Source organism: Wyeomyia smithii, chromosome 1 (assembly GCF_029784165.1).
Source record: "Wyeomyia smithii strain HCP4-BCI-WySm-NY-G18 chromosome 1, ASM2978416v1, whole genome shotgun sequence".
Taxonomy (NCBI): Eukaryota; Metazoa; Arthropoda; class Insecta; order Diptera; family Culicidae; genus Wyeomyia; species Wyeomyia smithii.
Window position 1 is genome coordinate 88,168,572 of NC_073694.1, and position 21,779 is coordinate 88,190,350.

Consider the following 21,779-nt stretch of genomic DNA (forward strand, 5'->3'; position numbering starts at 1 on the left):
CTTTCCATAACTTTTGAGCCACATATCAAATTGTTATGAAGTTTGTTATTTGTAAGTTTGTAAGTTTGAGAGATGACTCGTTTGTATGACACTAGTTATGTTCAAATAAGTCATGTAATCTTTTAGATAATAGACTTTCGTTGTTATATTAACAGTTTAATACATAACGGTTGCTTAAGTTCAATTATAATCAAATGAAATGGGAACGTATAGGGCAGCCAAACTTTGAAACCACGTGTTCAATCATAATTTATCTGATATCCCTTAACTAGCCCGCTCATCTGATAATAATATTGATCAATTCGATTGTGTAGTTTCTTTAATAATGAAGTTTCGTGATTTTCACATTTCGGTACATTACAGACGAAGTTACAGTCCGATTACAGTAAAATTCAATAGGGTGTTATGAGACAGCTAGACTTATTAGTTGACACTAATTTTGTGGAAATCGGATCAGTCATCTCTGATAAAAGTGAGTGAGTCCAAGTAGTCTTCGGAATATGTTCCTTTTCATAGCTGGAATTCACATTTTTAAACATAACAGGCAAAGCAATAGTACGATTGCAAAACAAATCAATAGGGTCTTATGGGGCAACTAGACCTTCCATTTGACACTGATTTTATGAAAATCGGTCCAGCCATCTCTGAGAAACATGAGTGAGATTAAACAGTCTTCAGAACACGTTTCTTTTCGTAACTTTTGAACCACAAGTTCAATCTTTATAAAATTCAGAAGTTAAGAGTTTTTCATGTTGCCCGTTCATTTTAAACCAATTTTGTTCAAATCGGTTGTGTGGTTTTAGAGATAATGATGTTTCATGATTTTTACATTTTGATACATAACCTCTAAACTAAAAATCCGATTACAATAAAATTTATTAGGGTCTTTTGAGACAACAAGACCTTTCATTTGCAATTAATTTCATGAAAATCGGTTCAGCCATCTCTGAGAAAAGTGAGTTAGAATAAAAATCTGCACATACACACACATACACACACATACACACATACACACACACATACACACACATACACACACACATACACACACATACACACACATACACACACATACAGAAAATGCTCAGCTCGTCGAGCTGAGTCGAGTGATATATGCCATTCGGCCCTTTGGAGCACTTTTATATCTTCGGTTTTGCAAGTGTTTGCTATACCTTTCTAGGAGAAAGGCAAAAATGATAAATAGGTAAGGCTAAATTATTTTTCAATGTTGCTTCTGTCTAAATGTATTTATCATATACATCGTCATGTGATTTGTAACGCCTACCTAAGCGGGTAGCATTCATTAGCCTTACAATGATTTATGAATATTGTGACAAGTTTTTTTTAATTTAAAAAAAAAATACCAAAAATACCGGTTTTTTCGCTTCTCCAATACCGGCATTTCGGTATTGAAAAAAATATCGGTTTTACCGGTTTTTGTTTTACCGGTAAACCACCCTAGAGACGAGATATCTTCGTGTACGTCGCTAAAGAAAATCCATGCGATGAGACATGGCTTGTACGTATGGCAAGATCTCTCGCTCGCATCTTGCGCACAGCACAAAACGACTGAATGAGAAACGAGACTTGCAGCGCAAAGCACATTGTCTCTTCTTTGTCCGAGCGAGATTTCAGGAAGTCTGCCCAGAAACAACGATTCAATTGTGTTGCGTAGCTGATTGAGATCCCTATACTCTAAAGGTCATTATTGTGGTAAATAAAACGAATAAATTGTCTGGTACAACATTCGAAAGAACAAGTAAAAGTGTCCTAGAGAGTAAATTTTTCGAACAAAATAATAAAAAAGCATATTTCATCAGTTTCCACCGTTTCATGTAGTTTTGAGACACTTGGAATCCAAAAACATTTTTCAAATATTCAAATTCCATGTACCTTCTGTGTGTGATTTTGCAAATGACATGAAAGCATTCAACATTTTCCGCGAGACACAATCTTAATTTTTGTTGAGATAACTTTTTTTTTCACAGAGTAGTTTTTTGAAACATTTTGTGAATTTGTTTTGTAATATCTTCCCATTTTACATGGTATTTTGCTATTGGTATACACTAAAGTCGCTTTTTACGCGGGGGATACGTGCCGCGTAAAAAGAAACCGCGTAAAAAAACCGCGTAAATTCCGGAATCCGCGTAAAAAAACCATCGTTAATTTTGCATTCCGAGTGAAGGGGAACCGAAATCCGGGCAAAAAAAAAATACCGCGCAAATTCCGGAATCCGCGTAAATTCCGGAATCTGCGTAAAAAAACCCGCGTAAAAAAACCCGCGTAAAAAACCGCGTAAAAAGCGACCTTAGTGTATTCAGTGAAAAGCGATTTCTTTCATTTTATACTCATTTTTACAAAATATTATGAACCACCCTATGTCGAATAAATGAACCACCCTAATGAAACATAATGTATTCGATGCTAGTTATAGTGTATATTATTATACAGACTAAGAGTGATCAATTTCATGAAATAGAAATTCCACAATTGAAAAAAACGACTAAGTCCCAGAGAGTCGATTTTTTCAAAAAAAAATTTTTTTCAGATGACACCAGTTCTCGACGTTTCATGCGTTTTTAAGTCATTTGGCTTTAAAAATACTACAAGGTACAGCCCTAGATTTATGAATATTGTGACAAGTTTTTTTTTAATTTAAAAAAAAAATACCAAAAATACCGGTTTTTTCGCTTCTCCAATACCGGTATTTCGGTATTGAAAAAAATATCGGTTTTACCGGTTTTTGTTTTACCGGTAAACCACCCTAGAGACGAGATGTCTTCGTGTGCGTCGCTAAAGAAAATCCATGCGATGAGACATGGCTTGTACGTATGGCAAGATCTCTCGCTCGCATCTTGCGCACAGCACAAAACGACTGAATGAGAAACGAGACTTGCAGCGCAAAGCACATTGTCTTTTCTTTGTCCGAGCGAGATTTCAGGAAGTCTGCCCAGAAACAACGATTCAATTGTGTTGCGTAGCTGATTGAGATCCCTATACTCTAAAGGTCATTATTGTGGTAAATAAACGAATAAATTGTCTGGTACAACATTCGAAAGAACAAGTAAAAGTGTCCTAGAGAGTAAATTTTTCAAACAAAATAATAAAAAAGCATATTTCATCAGTTTCCACCGTTTCATGTAGTTTTGAGACACTTGGAATCCAAAAACATTTTTCAAATATTCAAATTCCATGTACCTTCTGTGTGTGATTTTGCAAATGACATGAAAGCATTCAACATTTTCCGCGAGACACAATCTTAATTTTTGTTGAGATAACTTTTTTTTTCACAGAGTAGTTTTTTGAAACATTTTGTGAATTTGTTTTGTAATATCTTCCCATTTTACATGGTATTTTGCTATTGGTATACACTAAAGTCGCTTTTTACGCGGGGGATACGTGCCGCGTAAAAAGAAACCGCGTAAAAAAACCGCGTAAATTCCGGAATCCGCGTAAAAAAACCATCGTTAATTTTGCATTCCGAGTGAAGGGGAACCGAAATCCGGGCAAAAAAAAAATACCGCGCAAATTCCGGAATCCGCGTAAATTCCGGAATCTGCGTAAAAAAACCCGCGTAAAAAAACCCGCGTAAAAAACCGCGTAAAAAGCGACCTTAGTGTATTCAGTGAAAAGCGATTTCTTTCATTTTATACTCATTTTTACAAAATATTATGAACCACCCTATGTCGAATAAATGAACCACCCTAATGAAACATAATGTATTCGATGCTAGTTATAGTGTATATTATTATACAGACTAAGAGTGATCAATTTCATGAAATAGAAATTCCACAATTGAAAAAAACGACTAAGTCCCAGAGAGTCGATTTTTTCAAAAAAAAATTTTTTTCAGATGACACCAGTTCTCGACGTTTCATGCGTTTTTAAGTCATTTGGCTTTAAAAATACTACAAGGTACAGCCCTAGATTTATGAATATTGTGACAAGTTTTTTTTTAATTTAAAAAAAAAATACCAAAAATACCGGTTTTTTCGCTTCTCCAATACCGGTATTTCGGTATTGAAAAAAATATCGGTTTTACCGGTTTTTGTTTTACCGGTAAACCACCCTAGAGACGAGATGTCTTCGTGTGCGTCGCTAAAGAAAATCCATGCGATGAGACATGGCTTGTACGTATGGCAAGATCTCTCGCTCGCATCTTGCGCACAGCACAAAACGACTGAATGAGAAACGAGACTTGCAGCGCAAAGCACATTGTCTTTTCTTTGTCCGAGCGAGATTTCAGGAAGTCTGCCCAGAAACAACGATTCAATTGTGTTGCGTAGCTGATTGAGATCCCTATACTCTAAAGGTCATTATTGTGGTAAATAAACGAATAAATTGTCTGGTACAACATTCGAAAGAACAAGTAAAAGTGTCCTAGAGAGTAAATTTTTCAAACAAAATAATAAAAAAGCATATTTCATCAGTTTCCACCGTTTCATGTAGTTTTGAGACACTTGGAATCCAAAAACATTTTTCAAATATTCAAATTCCATGTACCTTCTGTGTGTGATTTTGCAAATGACATGAAAGCATTCAACATTTTCCGCGAGACACAATCTTAATTTTGGTTGAGATAACTTTTTTTTTTCACAGAGTAGTTTTTTGAAACATCTTGTAAATTTGTTTTGTAATATCTTCCCATTTTACATGGTATTTTTCTATTGGTATACACTAAAGTCGCTTTTTACGCGGGGGATACGTGCTGCGTAAAAAGAAACCGCGTAAAAAAAAACCGCGTAAATTCCGGAATCCGCGTAAAAAAACCATCGTTAATTTTGCAATCCGAGTGAAGGGGAACCGAAATCCGGGCAAAAAAAAAATACCGCGCAAATTCCGGAATCCGCGTAAGTTCCGGAATCCGCGTAAAAAAAGCCGCGTAAAAAAAACCGCGTAAAAAGCGACCTTAGTGTATTCAGTGAAAAGCGTTTTTTTATTCATTTTATACTCATTTTTACAAAATATTATGAACCACCCTATGTCGAATAAATGAACCACCCTAATGGAACATAATGTATTCGATGCTAGTTATAGTGTATATTATTATACAGGCTAAGAGTGATCAATTTCATGAAATAGAAATTCCACAATTGAAAAAACGACTAAGTCCCAGAGAGTCGATTTTTTCAAAAAAAATTTTTTTTCAGATGACACCAGTTCTCGACGTTTCATGCGTTTTTAAGTCATTTGGCTTTAAAAATACTACAAGGTACAGCCCTAGGGTTGTTTGAAATGGTGACGTGGGACTAAACACTGTAATTAGGGTTTTTTTGTTACAAAATATACAGAGTCTGCAGACAGAATCAATGTGATTGCTCAGCGACTGTACGTGTTTTTATTTTCAGCCTCCCCTGGAAATCAATTTCTGAAATATATTCAACAACACTTATATTATGCCTGTAGTATTTTTTGTGCAAACAACATATATTTGACAAGGCACAAGCATATCGTACTCGTTGAAGAAACACCAAGAATTTCTCGTAATGCATCAAAGTCAGAATTAACTCTATATCCTCAAAAACCAAATCCAATAATACTTACGTCACAGACTAACAGACGTAACACTGGAACCTAGCTCCATCGCCACAAAAAACGATCATTTCAAATTTCCAATCGAATAACAATCATCACGCGATAACGCCGTCTGGGGCGCTGTCATGCAGTCTCATACATATTTTGTGGTTCCCCATTTGACACATGCAGTAACGCTGACACATGCAGTAGCGTCTTACGGTCTTCAGAAGAGTTTTCCCCAGGAAAGGAACACGGAAAATGCATGGGAGCGAAAGAATAACACCATCCCTTCTTTCCCATATAACCGTGTCCCAGGCTTCTAGTGTACACCTTTTTGTTGCCTTGCTTTACAATGTTGCGGTCTACACGGAAGGCGTGATGAGCAGAAGGCGGGATCGACAAATGTCATTTCCAGATATTCTGTTTACGTTGGAACTGTTCCAAAAAATGTCCCAATTCATTTTTTTTTATTTTTCGTTTTTTAATTGGGTGAAATTTCCCACTTTCCGGCAAAGTTGTAGATAATATTTTTGTCTTTCAGAAAAAAATATAGACCGCAGCAAAACCCAAATGCATTTGTTGGAGGAAAAAAAGAATTGTGATGAAACAGATTATTAACATACTTCTCGGTCAAAACTCGAAACGCCAGAAGACGGCAAATGATACTACACTGCGTACAGTACGAATCAAACGAGAAAGATTTTTTTACAAGTACCATGGAACGGGGTGAAATTGATCAATTTTTATAACAATTTCCAATTTGTACATTTTACACTTCATGTACATTTTTCCCGAAATAGTATAATTATAAAACAAGTACTGGTATGTGCTCCAGTGAACCTCTATGGCTCTTGGTGAAATTTCTATCGTCTACTTCATGAAATAAATTCGATAATTCTATAAGGTACTATGAGGTGAATTGGGGTGAAATTGATCACCATTGAAATCCATACATTCTTCGGGCAATGTGCTTTTTTCCATATGCTAAAGATAAATGATGATTTCTGTGCTGAAAAATATTACTTACAGCTAGTTTTGAAACGAAAATAACGATATTGTAGGTTAAAGGTGGTTTATTTTAAAACCTACCATTTGAATTCATGAAACCTATGGTTTGAGCCATTTTGAGCTCTGTTTCGACAGGAACCTGATTTCGGACTCGTGAACTGAATGTAACTCTTATTTTCACTAATTAAAACGACAGTTTATTATAAACTACAAATTGCTTAAAGCGACTGAATTTAATTTTATTTGTTTTGTATCGGTTGAGTGGATAATAAATTGCGATCTGCGCGCACTGTTGGATGTGAAATAACTGGCTAATCCTAATCAGAGTTGATCATTTTATCGCTTCGAGTGAGCGGTATATAACTGAGAACGGGAGAGTGAGATCTGATCGGATGCTGCTAATGGGAGCATGAGTGTATGGACCAAACTTATCGTTAGGGTATCATGCTATATTGTGTCCAAATATACCGCCTACCTTGGAATCCCTGCGATTGCAACTAATTTAAGCTTGTTCTAAAACTATAACCACTCTACAAAAATTTACTGATCTTGCTGACGATGTTTTATAAGATAATAACATTTGATTCTCTTAGTATGACTATCGATGACAAATTTTTGTTCTCTGGTACAATTACTGGGCGAATTTTTCGTTTAATCGATTCTGGACGAGTTTTTCTTTGCTGCAGATATTGGTTCGCTGCCTTTCCTTGAACTGGGTGCTTTGGCTAACGGGTGATTTTAGTTACGATCGATCATCTATGCTCCTGGCAACGCATCTACGGACATCTGATTGTGCGGGCTCCACAATGCCACATCAGCTATACTGTAAGATGAGAGGGTGCTTTTTAATCAATATAACCCAAACAAAATATGACTTTCCTGGAGCGGAGCACCGACGATGCCTACGGTTGTAGGGACGATAACTGGACGAAAGATGACTTAGTGCTCGATGTTGCATCTACGGGATTGTAGTTCCATGATTCCATGGGTTGATGATACGACGGGTTGCTTGAAGCGGGTGCCAACGCACCAACGATGTCTCTGGTCGCTCGACGGAATACTGGTAGGGCTTTTACCAGATGGATGGATATGTTGACTTCTTGAATTCTTCTGGGGAATATGTCGTCCTACTGTGACATAAGAATTGCGACATGATCAGAGACCTTTTCCAATGACGGACTGAACACCACCATGGACTTCACGCATGCAAAACGATTCATTAGTAGCTTGTCAACCCCAGACTAGCTGATAACAGACGGATGCAAAATGTTGTAGACTTTAAGAACCGGAACTTAGAATAATGCTGGAAGTTTAATGCAATAGTGAAAAATCGTCCAAGCATGACAAAATGCAGATCAATTCTGCTCTGACTGTATATTATCGCGTATAGGAAGGACACAGACCTTTTATATTGCCCTTTGGTATTGACCGTCCTGTGATTTTATAGTTATGACACGTATATTGCCATCTGATCTGACATGGATATCGATGACACGACCAAGTTTCCATCTTAATGGTGGAAGTCTATCCTCCTTAAGGAGAACCAGTGTTCCAATAAAAACATTATCACGCTTGCGAGTCCACTTGGTTCGATTATGGAGATCGGAGAGATATTGCGTCGACCACTTGTTTTAGACTTGCCGAACGTAGTATTGCGCTTGCTGCCACATCGTAAGACGATTTGTCTGAACGGTTTTTAACAACGGTTCAGGAATCGCTGTTAATGGTCGTAGGATAAAAAAAATGGCCAGGGGTCAACACTTCGAAATCCGTGGGATCGTTACTGATAGGTGTGAGTGGCCGTGAATTCAGGATCGCTTCGATCTGCGATAACACCGTGGTCATCTCGTCGTACTGGAGTATTTTTTCACTGATGGTACGCTTGAAGTGTCCCTTGAAGGTCTTTACTGCGGCCTCCCATAGACCCCCAAAGTTGAAGATCTTGCCGGAATAAAGCGAAATTCGATGCCTTCCTCGTTCGCTCCACAAGTCACTGAATTTTGGAAGGTTTGTTCGATTAATAATTGCCGCAATTCGTCTAATTGTCGCTTGGCCCCTACAAAGTTTGTGGCATTGTCACACATTATCATTGCCGGTTTTCCTCTACGGGCCACGAATCGTTTAAGGGCGGCCATAAATGCTTCGCTGCTTAGATCACTTGCGAGTTCGAGGTGCTTACTTAACGACGAGGATGGACTAATGGAATTCTTTCTGCTTAACCCTTAAATGCGCAATGTTGTTTTAAAACAACACTACTAAAAACGTTTTAAAATATACGTATTTTAGAATTTTTCAGAAATATAATTCATTAGAACAGCTCTCTAGACTCTAACGAAGAAAACTTAACAGCTGGAAGTACTGTATTTGAATGTTTTGTTTTTATTTTTGCTGTCAAAATCTCGGAAACGAAAAAAAACATGGCGAGATTCCCGACTGGTGGTGACTGTCTTTGAAAATAAATTTTAAAATAAGGTTAGTGGTTAGTGAAAATGTCTGAATTATCAGTAATTATACTAACAAAAGGTCAAGTTTAAAGTTACTGTTAACAAAAGTCATTGTTTAGACTTTATTCTGCGATAAAGTCACAGTGTTGTTTAAAAACAACATGGTAATATTTGCACATTTTTTTATGCATATTGGTTAGTTTTAAGGCAGTAAACCTGTTAAACATAAATTTTATGTTTTTAGATGATTTTCTAATGTCGCGCGCCTTTAAGGGTTAACGTCGATATTTCAGCTGGAAACGATTCTCGCTGTGCTATTTGAGCCAAGAATTCTAGCGTTTGCTCATGCTCAGGATGTGTCAGGGACCCAGCGAGACGTTCATGTCTTTGTTTCACGTTATGCACAAACCGGCGAATAGCTATCTCACTAAGCTGAATAGGGATGATCGGAGGCTAAACAATTCGTTTGGGGATTCAGGCGTTACTGGTAGCGCAACTACTTTTTTTTCCTCTAGAAATGTAGGATCGATTTCCTCTACTGGAAGTTTCGATGGTCAGGTACTCACTTCATGACGAAACCACAGAGGGTCCTCGAACCATAAACTTTCATACTGCAGCTGAGCTGAAGTCATTCCTCGGGAAATGATATCAGCAGGATTATCTTCACCTGCTACGTGGCTCCAAGTGCATCCTTTCGTGGCGTGTTGGATTTCGGAAACACGGTTAGCTACGAACACCTGCCATCGTGATGGCAGTGACGACAACCAGTATATCACGATTGTGGAGTCAGTCCAATAATGAGCTGTGTGCTGAATCGTGACGCTGGCAGAGAATTTCTCATACAGATGACAGAGCATTTGGGCTCCGCAGAGTTTCAGTCGAGGTATAGTCTGTGCTCTTTTCTTTCGTTTGGGATCTTCTAGTGGTGCAACCTTAGATTTTGCCGCAATCAGGCAAACTTCTACGGCACCACCGAACGTGGTACTACGGAGATATAGACACGCTCAATATGCCTTGTGGGAGGCATCACAAAAGCCATGTTTTTGGACAGAACAAAGATCCGTACTAAACCCCAGCCAACGGGGAATTGACAATAACGAGACAGCAGAAAGATTTCGTCTGTATTCCAGCCAGAAATTCTGAAATGATTCGGTTAACGGCTCGTCCCAGTCGCACTTCTGCTTCCACAGCTCTTGCATAAAGATTTTTGCAAGAACTACAACTCGCCCTACCAGGCCGAGAGGATCGAACAGCCGAGCTGTATCCGCTAGTACAGTACGTTTGGTTATAACTACGTACGCATTCCATACAGGAGAATGGAAGAGGAAACAATCGGAAGAAGTGTCCCACTCACTGGACCGCTTGACGAATCAAGCTCTCGAGTCGGTCGTCTGTCAACGAGATCAACAGATAACTGGTTCAACGGCTCACTAGAGTTGGAATTCCATTTTCTCAAATTGAAGCCACCGGAAGAAGTGAGCTCGATCATCTCTTCGGATAATTTAGTTGCAGAGTCAATATCGTTGGCTCCAGTCGACATGTCGTCGACATAGAAATCGTTCCTTAGCACTCTCGCCGCAACAGGATAACTTTCCGATTCTAGGTCTGACAGAGGCTGTAAGCACTTGGTTGTCAAGTACGGCGCACATGTGGTACCATATGTCACGGTGGTCAGCTGATAAGAGCGAATTGTCTCGTCCGGGGAATTTCACCACAGAATGCATTGGAGTCGTTGATCTGACGGACAAACCTGTATCATCGGATACATTTTTTCCACGTCACCGACGATGGCTATTCGGTGGAGACGAAAGCGTAACTGAATCGACAGAAGATCATCCTGCACAACTGGACCGACCATCAGGGCATCGTTTAATGAAACACCCGTAGATGTTTTACAGGATGCATCAAAAACTGCACGCAGTTTAGTGGTCGTACTATCCGGCTTTAATACTGCATGATGCGGAAGCAAGCATATGGGAAATTCTGGATCCTACTCGTTCACCAACTTCAAGTGTCCGAGTAGCTCATATTCGTGGATAAATTGATGATATTGCGCCTTTAGTTTGGGGTTGGCTTCCAATCGTCATTCCAAAGCTAAAAAGCGTTTAGTAGCAATAGTTTCACACGCTACAAGCTGCTGCAGGACGAATTCCTTTTTTTGGCAACGATACTATAAACCTTCCCTCGCAATTCCGAGAAGATCGTCTCACATGTGGATTCTTCCACTGATTGTGTGCTATTCGACTTGCAGGGCTCTATCTCCCAAAATCTCGCCAACTGGTCATGGATGTCCGCCAGAGAACACGAGTATGAAACTGCTTGTGGTGGATTAGTTGACTGGGTTGAGATACGTCCTGATACTATCCAGCCGAATACAGTGTTTTGCAGAGTGGGGCCTTCTTCACATATGTTGCTGCGCCCATCGACGAGTTAGGGTATCATGCTATATTGTGTCCAAACAAGTTCTTTAGAATGGAAAATGCAAAACAGGTTTTTCCATACAAATCTCCATATAAATTTGAAATAGAATGCGCCAAGCGGAGACAAAATCAATCGACTTCCGATAAATTTAGGATTGTTTGGGGCCCCAAAAAGAACAAAAAAAAACTTGGTTCTGGCTTCCTGCTATCAAGTTTCGTTTTTCCATATAACGATTCCCCACCCTAATACACACGTCCGTGTTCAGTACCGTCTCAAATTGAACTCTTGAATAAAAATTACAATATTTATATTGTATTTTTTTCTTTTTTTTTTTAATAGCACTGGAGATCCAAACGAAACTGAAGTGGATATTATTCTTATACTTACTGACGACTTTTACATCGTAGCCGAATATGATTCCCATTTGGATAAAATTGTCCGCTTTGAAAACGTTGCTCTGGATAATATAACATCAATCGAACTTGGACTTTTTCAACACAACAAAATGTTCCAGGGTCCAGCACCAGCTTATCTTTGTATTCGCTTGAACTATGTTGTGGAGGGAGTTGATGGCTATTTTCACATGTTCCGATCACCAAATATTAGGTTTTTCAATAATGTGGCTGTAGTAATTAAAAAACCAGAAGAAATCACCGAGTCACTTACAGCAATAGTTAACCTATTTCGAATAGCACTAGAAAATCGGGGCAGAGAAAATGTTCCTTTGCATTGCGGAGGAAGTTTGCAGCGAAGAAAAAGTCGAACTTTGCTTACAGTCTCGCAAGGTATACCTAGAAATCTCTCGGAATCTCAGTTGGTTCAAATTGGTTCGAAGGCATTGAGTAATGTAGCCGGTCAATTTTCCAAAATAGGACAAAGTTTAAATCCAGTAAAAATCGGTAAATCATCGTCAGGAAAAAAATGTAAATCAGCGACTCCGTTACCATATATATACACTAGCCAAATAGCTGATGAAGCAGAGTGCAGTAAGTTTGCTGTTGGCACTAGTAGCACAAATTTGAAAAAATCGGAAGGTTCAAGCTCTGAATCCGAAGAAGCTGACACCAGCATTTATGAGCCAGATGACTTGGTACAAGAGAATCCTTTGTACAACGAAAATGTTTTCTTGCCTTCAGTTGGAATCGTTATGGGAGGATCTGGAGGTGTTGGCAGTGATAAAACAATGTTAGAAGAGAAAGATAATTTTGCCAAAATGTCGTCTGATGTTTCAACAATGTCAATATCATCGGTTACAGATCACATAAATATGCCAGCTGGTATGCTGGAGTGTGCCTCGCCTATACGTAGTCGAAGTCCTATACCTAACACACGTGTAGATGCTATAGATTCGAATGCAGAAGTTGATAAACATTTCGATGCGAGGGAAGCAAAGTAAGGACAAAGTATCAGTTTAATTTAACAAAACATATATAACTAACACCGGTTTTTCTTGCAGAAATTTGACGCTTAATTTGCCAGGAAGACAAAACGATAATCCTTTGAATCAATTGAAGCGATTGACCAGCCCTCTTTCTAATATAGGCAAAGGACTTCAAACATTGAGTGCAAATCTGGATCCACGAAAAATGGCAGTTAAGGTCAGTTCAATAGTTTCTTTGCAGTGATATCGGTTATAAAAGCCTTGGAGCCTTGGTAATTACAATGTGTATTGAAAGATACACAGTGTACGGCATACCCAGCTTTTTTGTCAGTTTGTCTTTTGTAGTTTTGAGTTATACTTATAATAAGTATATTTCGTTTATTATTGAGTAATAATTAAGTTATTATATTATTCAGCAAAATCGATGTACTCTACTGAAAGTTATAGCAATTTTACGATTTAACAAGTTTTTAAACACTACATTTTGAGGGCCAAACACCTCAGATTTTGCGAATTATTGCATTATTGCATATCTGTACATGACCTAAAATTTTCAGCCCGGCTGAAGATCATCGACACAGATCGGCGTCACGCTTTTGCACATTCAGTTTCTCTCTCATTTCTATAATGGCGCATTTCTTAAAAGTATTAAATGAAAGCTCTTGACCCTGCAATAAAACTGACCCTTGACGTGGTGCATGGGCTTTAAGACAAATCGGTAAATAAACAGCGGTCACATTCACTTCTGAAAGTGGTTCTAAAAAATGTATACAAAATGTTCTAAAATTTCAAGTGGGAGAACGGGGAACAATTCTTTAAAATGTGATTCTTGCGTTAGCATAGCTTACCTTAGCTTGACTGACTGCACATATCAATGGTTGCTACTCCGTGATTGATCTGAATAAGTAGATTTACATAGTGAATCTACTAAATGGGACTGGACGTGGTCAACCATTCTCATTGTACAAGTTTTAGTGACTCAATACTTCAAAAGATCAACAACGGCGCCGGCCACGTCCTTGCAATCAGGTGGGAACAGGAAAGGGATATTAGCGAGACCTCTGCTATTCAGAGACCGTGTTAACCTCAAACGTCATAGGAGAGGATTTTTTGTTAGTAGGGAAGGGTACGTTTAGTCTGGATTCACCTTGATAAGTAATGCGATCATATCTATAATTCGTACTCGTCTTTATTTAGCTGCTTCCGGTTTATTCTCTGTCTAGTCGGCTGATTAGAGAAGCACAATTAGATTGTTTATATTTAGTACCAGTTTAAACCAATAGCCAGTAAGGATTATCTAAATTCTAATTTGAGACCGATTTGAACCGATGCATCGCGATGGTATGCCACGCACAACCCAGCAAACCAGGGGTCGTATAAGGATGTTAATTTTAAGTCGCTCAAATGTGCATGTACCTTACCTTACCAATCAGACGAGAGCCGTGGTGGCTCGTGCTGTATCAAGAATTTGTCGCCATGTTGCTCGGTTTTGGGCTGTGTTTCGCCAGTTCCCCAGGCGTCTCATCACCCGCAAGTCTCCTTCGATCTGGTCGAGCCATCGTGCCCGCTGCGCCCCTCTATTTCTGGTGCCGGCAGGGTTGCTGAAGAGAAGTGATTTCACAGGGTTGCCGTCCGGCATCCTTACGACATGACCGGCCCACCGCAACCTATTAACTTCCGCCAGGTGTGCAATGGGATTCTCTCCAAGCAGCGCGTGCAGTTCGTGGTTCATGCGCCGTCGCCATTCTCCGTCGTCCGTCTGTACTCCACCGTAGATAGTCCGTAGCACCTTCAGTTCAAAAACTCCAAGAGCGTTAAGGTCCTCCGCGAGAAGCGTTGTCGTCTCGATCCCGTAGAGGACTACCGGTCTTATCAGGGTTTTGTACAGAGTCAACTTCGTGCGTCGTCGCATTTGATTCGATCGAAGTGTCTTCCGGAGTGAAAAGTAGGCACGATTTCCTGCCTGGATGCGTCTCTGGATCTCTTTGCTGGTGTTATTGTAGGCGGTTACCAGTGACCCCAAATACACGAACTCATCGACCACCTCAAGCTCATCACCGTCCACAGAGACTTGAGTTGGGAGGCTGATGTTGTTCTCCTTGGAGCCTCTCGCTCGCATGTATTTTGTTTTCGACGCATTTATCCGCAATCCGATCCGTTCAGCTTCGGCTTTTAGTCGGGCGTAAGTTTCCTCCGCCGTCGCAAAGTTACGTGATATGATGTCGAAGTCATCCGCGAAGCCCAGAAGCTGAACAGACCTTGTGAAAATTGTGCCCCTCGTGTCGATGCCCGCCCTCCGGATTACACCCCCACGGGCGATGTTAAACAGCAAACAGGAAAGTCCATCACCTTGTCTCAACCCTCTGCGCGATTCAAAGGGACTCGAGAGTATCCCCGAAACACGCACGAAGCACATCACTTGCGCCATGGTAGCTCTGATCAATCGAGTCAGTTTATCCGGAAATCCGTTGTCGTGCTTGATCTGCCATAGCTGTTCTCGATCGACTGTATCATAGGCCGCCGTGAAGTCAATGAAGATGTGATGTGTGGGCACGTTGTACTCGCGACATTTCTGTAAGATCTGTCGGATTGAGAAGATCTGGTCCGTGGTGGCACGGGCTCCCATGAAACCCGCTTGGTACTGGCCAACGAACCTCCTGGTTAACGGTGATAGACGGTGGAACAGGATCTGTGAGAGTATTTTGTAGGCGGAATTGGTAAGCGAGATGCCGCGGTAGTTGCGGCACTCCAGTTTGTCGCCCTTCTTGTAGATGGGACAGATAACTCCCTCCATCCACTCGTCTGGCAGTTTTTCCTCCTCCCAAATCCTGGAAATGACCCAGTGCAGCACTCTAGCCAGCGCCTCTCTTCCATGTTTCAAGAGCTCGCTCGGCAGTCCGTCTTTGCCTGCGGCTTTATTGTTTTTCAGCTTCCCGATCTCACAAAGGACTTCGTGAATATCGGGAGCTGGTACTCGGTCATCCGCTGCTGGTGCTCCTAGGTCAGTTCCTGCTCCGCTTCTGTTTGCTGTTTCGCCATTCAGGTGTCCATCGAAGTACTCCTTCCACCTGTCGACCACCTCGCTGGCATCCGTGAGAAGGTTCCCATCCGCGTCGTTGCACATGTCGGCTTGCGGCACATAGCCTCTGCGGGACTGGTTTACCTTCTCATAGAATTTCCGCGTTTCACTGGCACGGTATAGCTGCTCCAACTCCTCATGCTCAAATGTGCATGTGAAGTTTGAAATTACCGTAAAACGGGGCGAATAGAAACAGTGGGGCGAATAGAAACAAAACTTCCGAACTTGAAAAATGCGATTTTAAGTCTTTGATTACATTTGAAAACCATACAAAAAATATTTTTTTTGGATAGTTCAATAGTAAACAAGTCCTGCAAACCCATTTGGGTTAGCAGCACTACAGTCGGTTTGCTTGAAAAAATGCAAAATGGAGGCTCGAATTCTGAACGTTTCCGAGTACCAAAAAACTTTGTCTGTGGAAGCCATTCTGCTACACTTAGAACTTGTTCGTGTGATATACTGGGTCGGTAGCTAAGCATTTCAAGTTTTTACGGTGAATTAAAGAATTGCCGTAAGGTATTCATCACCACGTTACCTATGTTTCATGGAAAACTCGCGGTTCTCAGATCAACGGGGCGAATAGAAACAACGCCGTAGCGGCTTTTTTTTGTACTAAAACATGTGGATTTGAGAAATGCTATAATGTTTTATATGTAAAATGATGTCTGGAACATGTTTTGTGCATTTTCAGCCCATCATGGTCAGGACTTACCAACAAAAAAGTCCAAAAACGTATTCGCTCCGCCTGTTGCTGTTGAGATTTTACGCAAAAAAACTGTTTCCTTGTCAAGCGGTTACGAAATATTAATATAGAATCAACTATCTGTGATAAATCGGATGTTACCTTTAGACTTCAATCCAATAGACAACCACGCTAGTTTCCGAAAACGTGATGAAAGTCTGATTTACCTGCTGCATGATGCTCGACATGGAGTGACCCGAGAGATATGAATCAAGGTTTCAGTTCCGCCAAGACAAAATGTTCCCGGATATCGTGTCCTAGATGAAACACCGGAAGATGCCAGACCGGTGGAAATGCTTGACCCAACCCCGAGTCCTAATAAGAACTCTAATAGAACATATTCATTCATAAGATAACAAACATGAAGTAGGGTAGGGAACATATTCTAAGCAGCTTTAGGAACCGCCTGTGTATTCAGACGAAATACTCGAAATGTATTGGGTGAAACTCGAACAGTAGTATATCAATCTGTTCTCTATCGTTTTCTCTGTCAGAACTTGTTTTCAGATTGTAAAACTAAGTTAGCAAACTTTAACAATCATCAATCAAAGTTACCAATCGAGGGACACTATTCCAATCACCTCGAACCTATTTTAAGCAGTTTCCATCTGTTTTCCAGGCGTTTTTTTTTCAGCACACAAAGTGGCTCTTGAATGGCTGCAATATAGGTCGATTTATTTCAATTGCAATTGTTCAGAGATTGCTTTGTGATTAACGGTATTTCTTATATTCGTAAGACAGCTAGACAATCAAAGTTTTCGTTTCCATCATTGAAATTGTCGATATTGATCAAAATGCAGGAGTTTGAGGCCTATTTTCTCCGACTGATTAAAATAGGCGCTGCTGCTTAAGCCGGTTCCTACCCTAATAAACCGAACATTTTTGATATTTTATATCGTTTTCTTGCCTCTCATATCAATAAATATGATGCAATATGATCATATCAATAAATATGATGCAATTGTTTTCTTCAAATTAAAACTATAATTTTCTATCAGAACAAGGAAAACGTATTTTTGCGGGGCGAATAGAAACCTGCAACATTTTTTTCAATAAAACAATGAATTACTTATTTTATCAAAATGGCCGTTACACCCTTAATAAAGGGAGGCAAGACCCATGTTTTAAAACTTTTATATTTATTCTATACATTATAGTATTTTTTGTACACTGCAAGATGTATCGCAGACTGTTTCTATTCGCCCCGTTCTACGGTACATAAAATGCAAAATTCAATTTGTTTATATCGTATAAAACTTAAATCCTATAAAACGCAATAACAGGTTATAAATGAAGCTATTTAACGTGTCATACAAAATTGTAAAATGCGTCAATTCTCTAAGTCGTATAGAATGCAATTTAAAGTTTCAAATGGGGCCATTTGAGAGAGCACGCGAAGTTATATAAAATCGTAACTAATTTTTTCTTACAATGTACGTATATGGCCTCCAGATTTGGACACATAGGCGCATTTCATGCATCTTATATGGTCATTTTTTTACCAAATAAGGGTTCACTTAACAGAGTTGAGCGTGAGTTATATGAACCAAATGTGTTTGCTGGGAAGTAGGGTAGGGAACGGCTTAAGCAGTAGCGCCTATTTTAATCGGTCTACGAAAATAGGCCTCAAACTCCTGCATTTTGATCAATATCGACAATTTCAATGATGGAAACGAAATCTATGTTTATCTAGCTGTCTTACGAATATAAGAAATACCGTTAATCACAAAGAAATCTGCGAACAATTGCAATTGAAACAAATCGACCTATATTGCAGCCATTCAGGAGCCACTTCGGGTGCTGAAAAAAAAACGCTTGCAAAACAGATGGAAACTGCTTAAAATAGGTGTGGGGTGATTGGAATAGTGTCCCTCGATTGGTAACTTTGATTGATGATTGTTAAAGTTTGCTAACTTAGTTTTACAATCTGAAAACAAGTTCTGACAGAGAAAACGATAGCGAACAGATTGATATACTACTGATTGAGTTTCACCCGACACATTTCGAGTATTTCGTCTGAATACACAGGCGGTTCCTAAAGCTGCTTAGAATATGTTCCCTACCCTATGTGTGGTTTGTCTCAATGAAATGCAAAATATTGTGTTACAATATGAGGAATCAATTTACACCGATCTATTAGATTCTATGGTTGAAACCGGTTTAAATTACCAGTAAAGATGCTGTTGAGGACAAGCACACATGTGATTTGTTTCATAAAGTATTCAAATTTCTTTATATTTACTTAGTTAGTGCATTGAAATGCGTAAGCAAAAGATTTGGAGTAATTATTTAAAGCAGTCTACCAAGACACTGCAGAAATTCATTTTAGTAGCTAAGAGATTTAGAAGATTAAAAATTCTAGCAAAACTGTAACATAAAAAATCATAGTACTCTTCAAATGCCTTGAATTTTTTTTTGTTCCAAATTACTTTCTACTCTTAAGTAGTTCAAACTGGTCAATTCTTACATTCACAAATAAATTTGTTATAGATCGCTTAGTTAATAATATATTTTATGCAAACAGAGAATATAAAATATATTGAAATTGAAAATTTCACAAAACAGTGTTTTTTTTTAAGTCATGTTACACATATTACTTCGTATTTTTTATTAATTTGTACAATTTTTACTAAATATATTTGCATATTAATAGTGAAGGTTTTTCTGTATCCTTTCAGGCGCCAGTTCTTCCAGTAAGTAATCTAGAAACACCGACAGCTGAAATAAAACGTTTGGAGAGTAAGTGGGATGAGTCGAAATGCCGCAGCAAGTTAATAGCACTTTAAATTTCGTTTTACTATAAACTAATGTAACCAATTGAGAAATAACCATTTCTAAGCGAAATTATTCAGTAGCATCAGCAATAATTACTCTATCTGTGTAGATTATTACGGAAACATTTTCTCGTAACGAGCAGAAATCCAAGTATTATACATATTAGGAACGCAATTACACAATTAGCGGTTAAATTAGAACATTCTATCTATAAATAAATCTTGCAAATGCTAGACCAAAGATCTATACTAATGAGATTGTACAGAAAACTTGACAAAATGGACTTTTCTAATCATTGCCTTTTAATTTTCATTATCCATATAACGGCAGAATAACAACACTATTATGAACTAAAAGTACATTCCATAAAATGCGGTTTATTGTAAACAAGTGAATTTCATGAAAGATAATATGGATGTTCATGTTTTCCTTTATCTCAGTTTGTTAATTTTGATATTATGCAAAAATAAACAACAAAATACAATAACAAAATAAATTGATAGTATTCGAAATCTTGCCCGAACGTCGTCAATTGGATTGAAACACACTTTGTATTTTATTAGAAAAAAATCGGTTTCTATTTGATAAATTGTATGTTTCATATTTGAACTATTTTGTTTAGCGGTAGGGCTTGAAATTTTCATCTCCTCGAAGAAGTACCCATGCAAAATTTCAGCCCAATTGGACTTCGGGAATTTGGGCCTCAAAGCAGTTAATTAAAGTTTTACTTTTTGACGACAAAAGCACAGGTTTGTGGATTGAAAATTTTCTGTCTTTTTTACTAGCGGTAATCCAATATTTATTCGAAGACGGAAACTACAAGACTTTTGAAAAATATTTATGGAGAAATAGGTTATGTAGCACGATATACTACTGAACAATTAACGAATAAAAAGAGATCGTCAGCAACTTAACCGAGAATCTTAAGGCCTAAACACAATGGATACGTTGCGGCTGCGTTTGCTGCAATTCGACAGTTAGCCCATACATTTTCTGTCAAACTAAGGTCAATGCAACGCAAACGGATCTATTGAGCTTGGGCCTTTATTTCGGCCTCAAGTACGTTGTATGGAATCATTAACACTCAACCATAAATACAACGCAGAGACATTGCTTATTCGGCAGCCGAACAGATAAGTCGAGATTTCTGTTTGCTCTGCAGTTTTCCGTATTAAATTACCGCTTTATTTTAGCGTTCGCGTCGCAGTGCAGTGTTGTGGTGGTGATACGCTGTGGGTGCTAACGAGTGCGCTACGATCAGCGTTTGTATTAATTTTCCCCCTAGCAGCTGAGGAGTGCTGTAGTGGTGCTGCGCGTGTGCTGGTACGTGTCGTGCCGGTCCGAGTGTGGATATTCCGTCTCGCAGCAGTGAAGGTCAACTCGATTGGTGGTGGATCCCCACAGGGGAAAAAGCAAGCGGTTTCGCTGCTTTGCTGTTGGAGCGACAGCGTAACCGGTGCTGGTTCACATCTACATATAAAAGATAAGTGTCAACCATTTCTTTCTCTGTTCCTTTCCTATAATATATATATATATATATATATATATATATATATATATATATATATATATATATATATATATATATATATATATATATATATATATATATATATATATATATATATATATATATATATATATATATATATATATATATATATATATATATATATATATATATATATATATATATATATATATATATATATATATATATATATATATATATATATATATATATATATATATATATATATATATATATATATATATATATATATATATATATATATATATATATATATATATATATATATATATATATATATATATATATATATATATATATATATATATATATATATATATATATATATATATATATATATATATATATATATATATATATATATATATATATATATATATATATATATATATATATATATATATATATATATATATATATATATATATATATATATATATATATATATATATATATATATATATATATATACATATTTCGGTTTTGGATTCGCTTAGTCATTTCTTTTTCTTATATATAGTCGCTTTCTTTACATTTAGGAATATAAGTATTCAACTGCATATATCTAATAACTCTTAACGACAGATAGTTCACAGCCGCTCCATGGCAGCGGGTGGATTGTCTATCCCTCCGGACCTCTCATCCGGTTCAGGGGGTGAAGAGTCCGAAATGGATTTCTCTGACATCCCGAAAAACGATGTAGATGGCTTCTTTGACGTTATAAAAAAACGAAAAAGAGCGCGCAAAACTGTCTCGCCTGTGCCACCCACTGATGATGTAACAGTTCGGGTGAAGAAATATAAGGAAGACCAACCTGGACTTCGTTGGGTAGTTTTCTTCCGGCCCAGAAACAAACCCCT

The 21,779-nt window shown here is 38.3% G+C and overlaps 1 protein-coding gene across 3 annotated transcripts in view; it reads left to right on the plus strand.

Moving 5' to 3' along the window:
• Positions 1-19,879, plus strand: part of LOC129718364 (phosphatidylinositide phosphatase SAC2-like) — a 57,021-nt gene extending 37,142 nt beyond the window's left edge. For all 3 annotated transcript variants that reach the window (XM_055669092.1, XM_055669100.1, XM_055669081.1), the window contains 3 exons: positions 11,730-12,782; positions 12,847-12,988; positions 19,271-19,879. In XM_055669092.1, coding sequence (XP_055525067.1) covers positions 11,730-12,782; positions 12,847-12,988; positions 19,271-19,378 — 1,303 coding nt within the window. In that variant the 3' untranslated portion in view covers positions 19,379-19,879. The remainder of the gene's footprint in view (positions 1-11,729; positions 12,783-12,846; positions 12,989-19,270) is intronic.
• Positions 19,880-21,779: the final 1,900 nt, after the last annotated feature.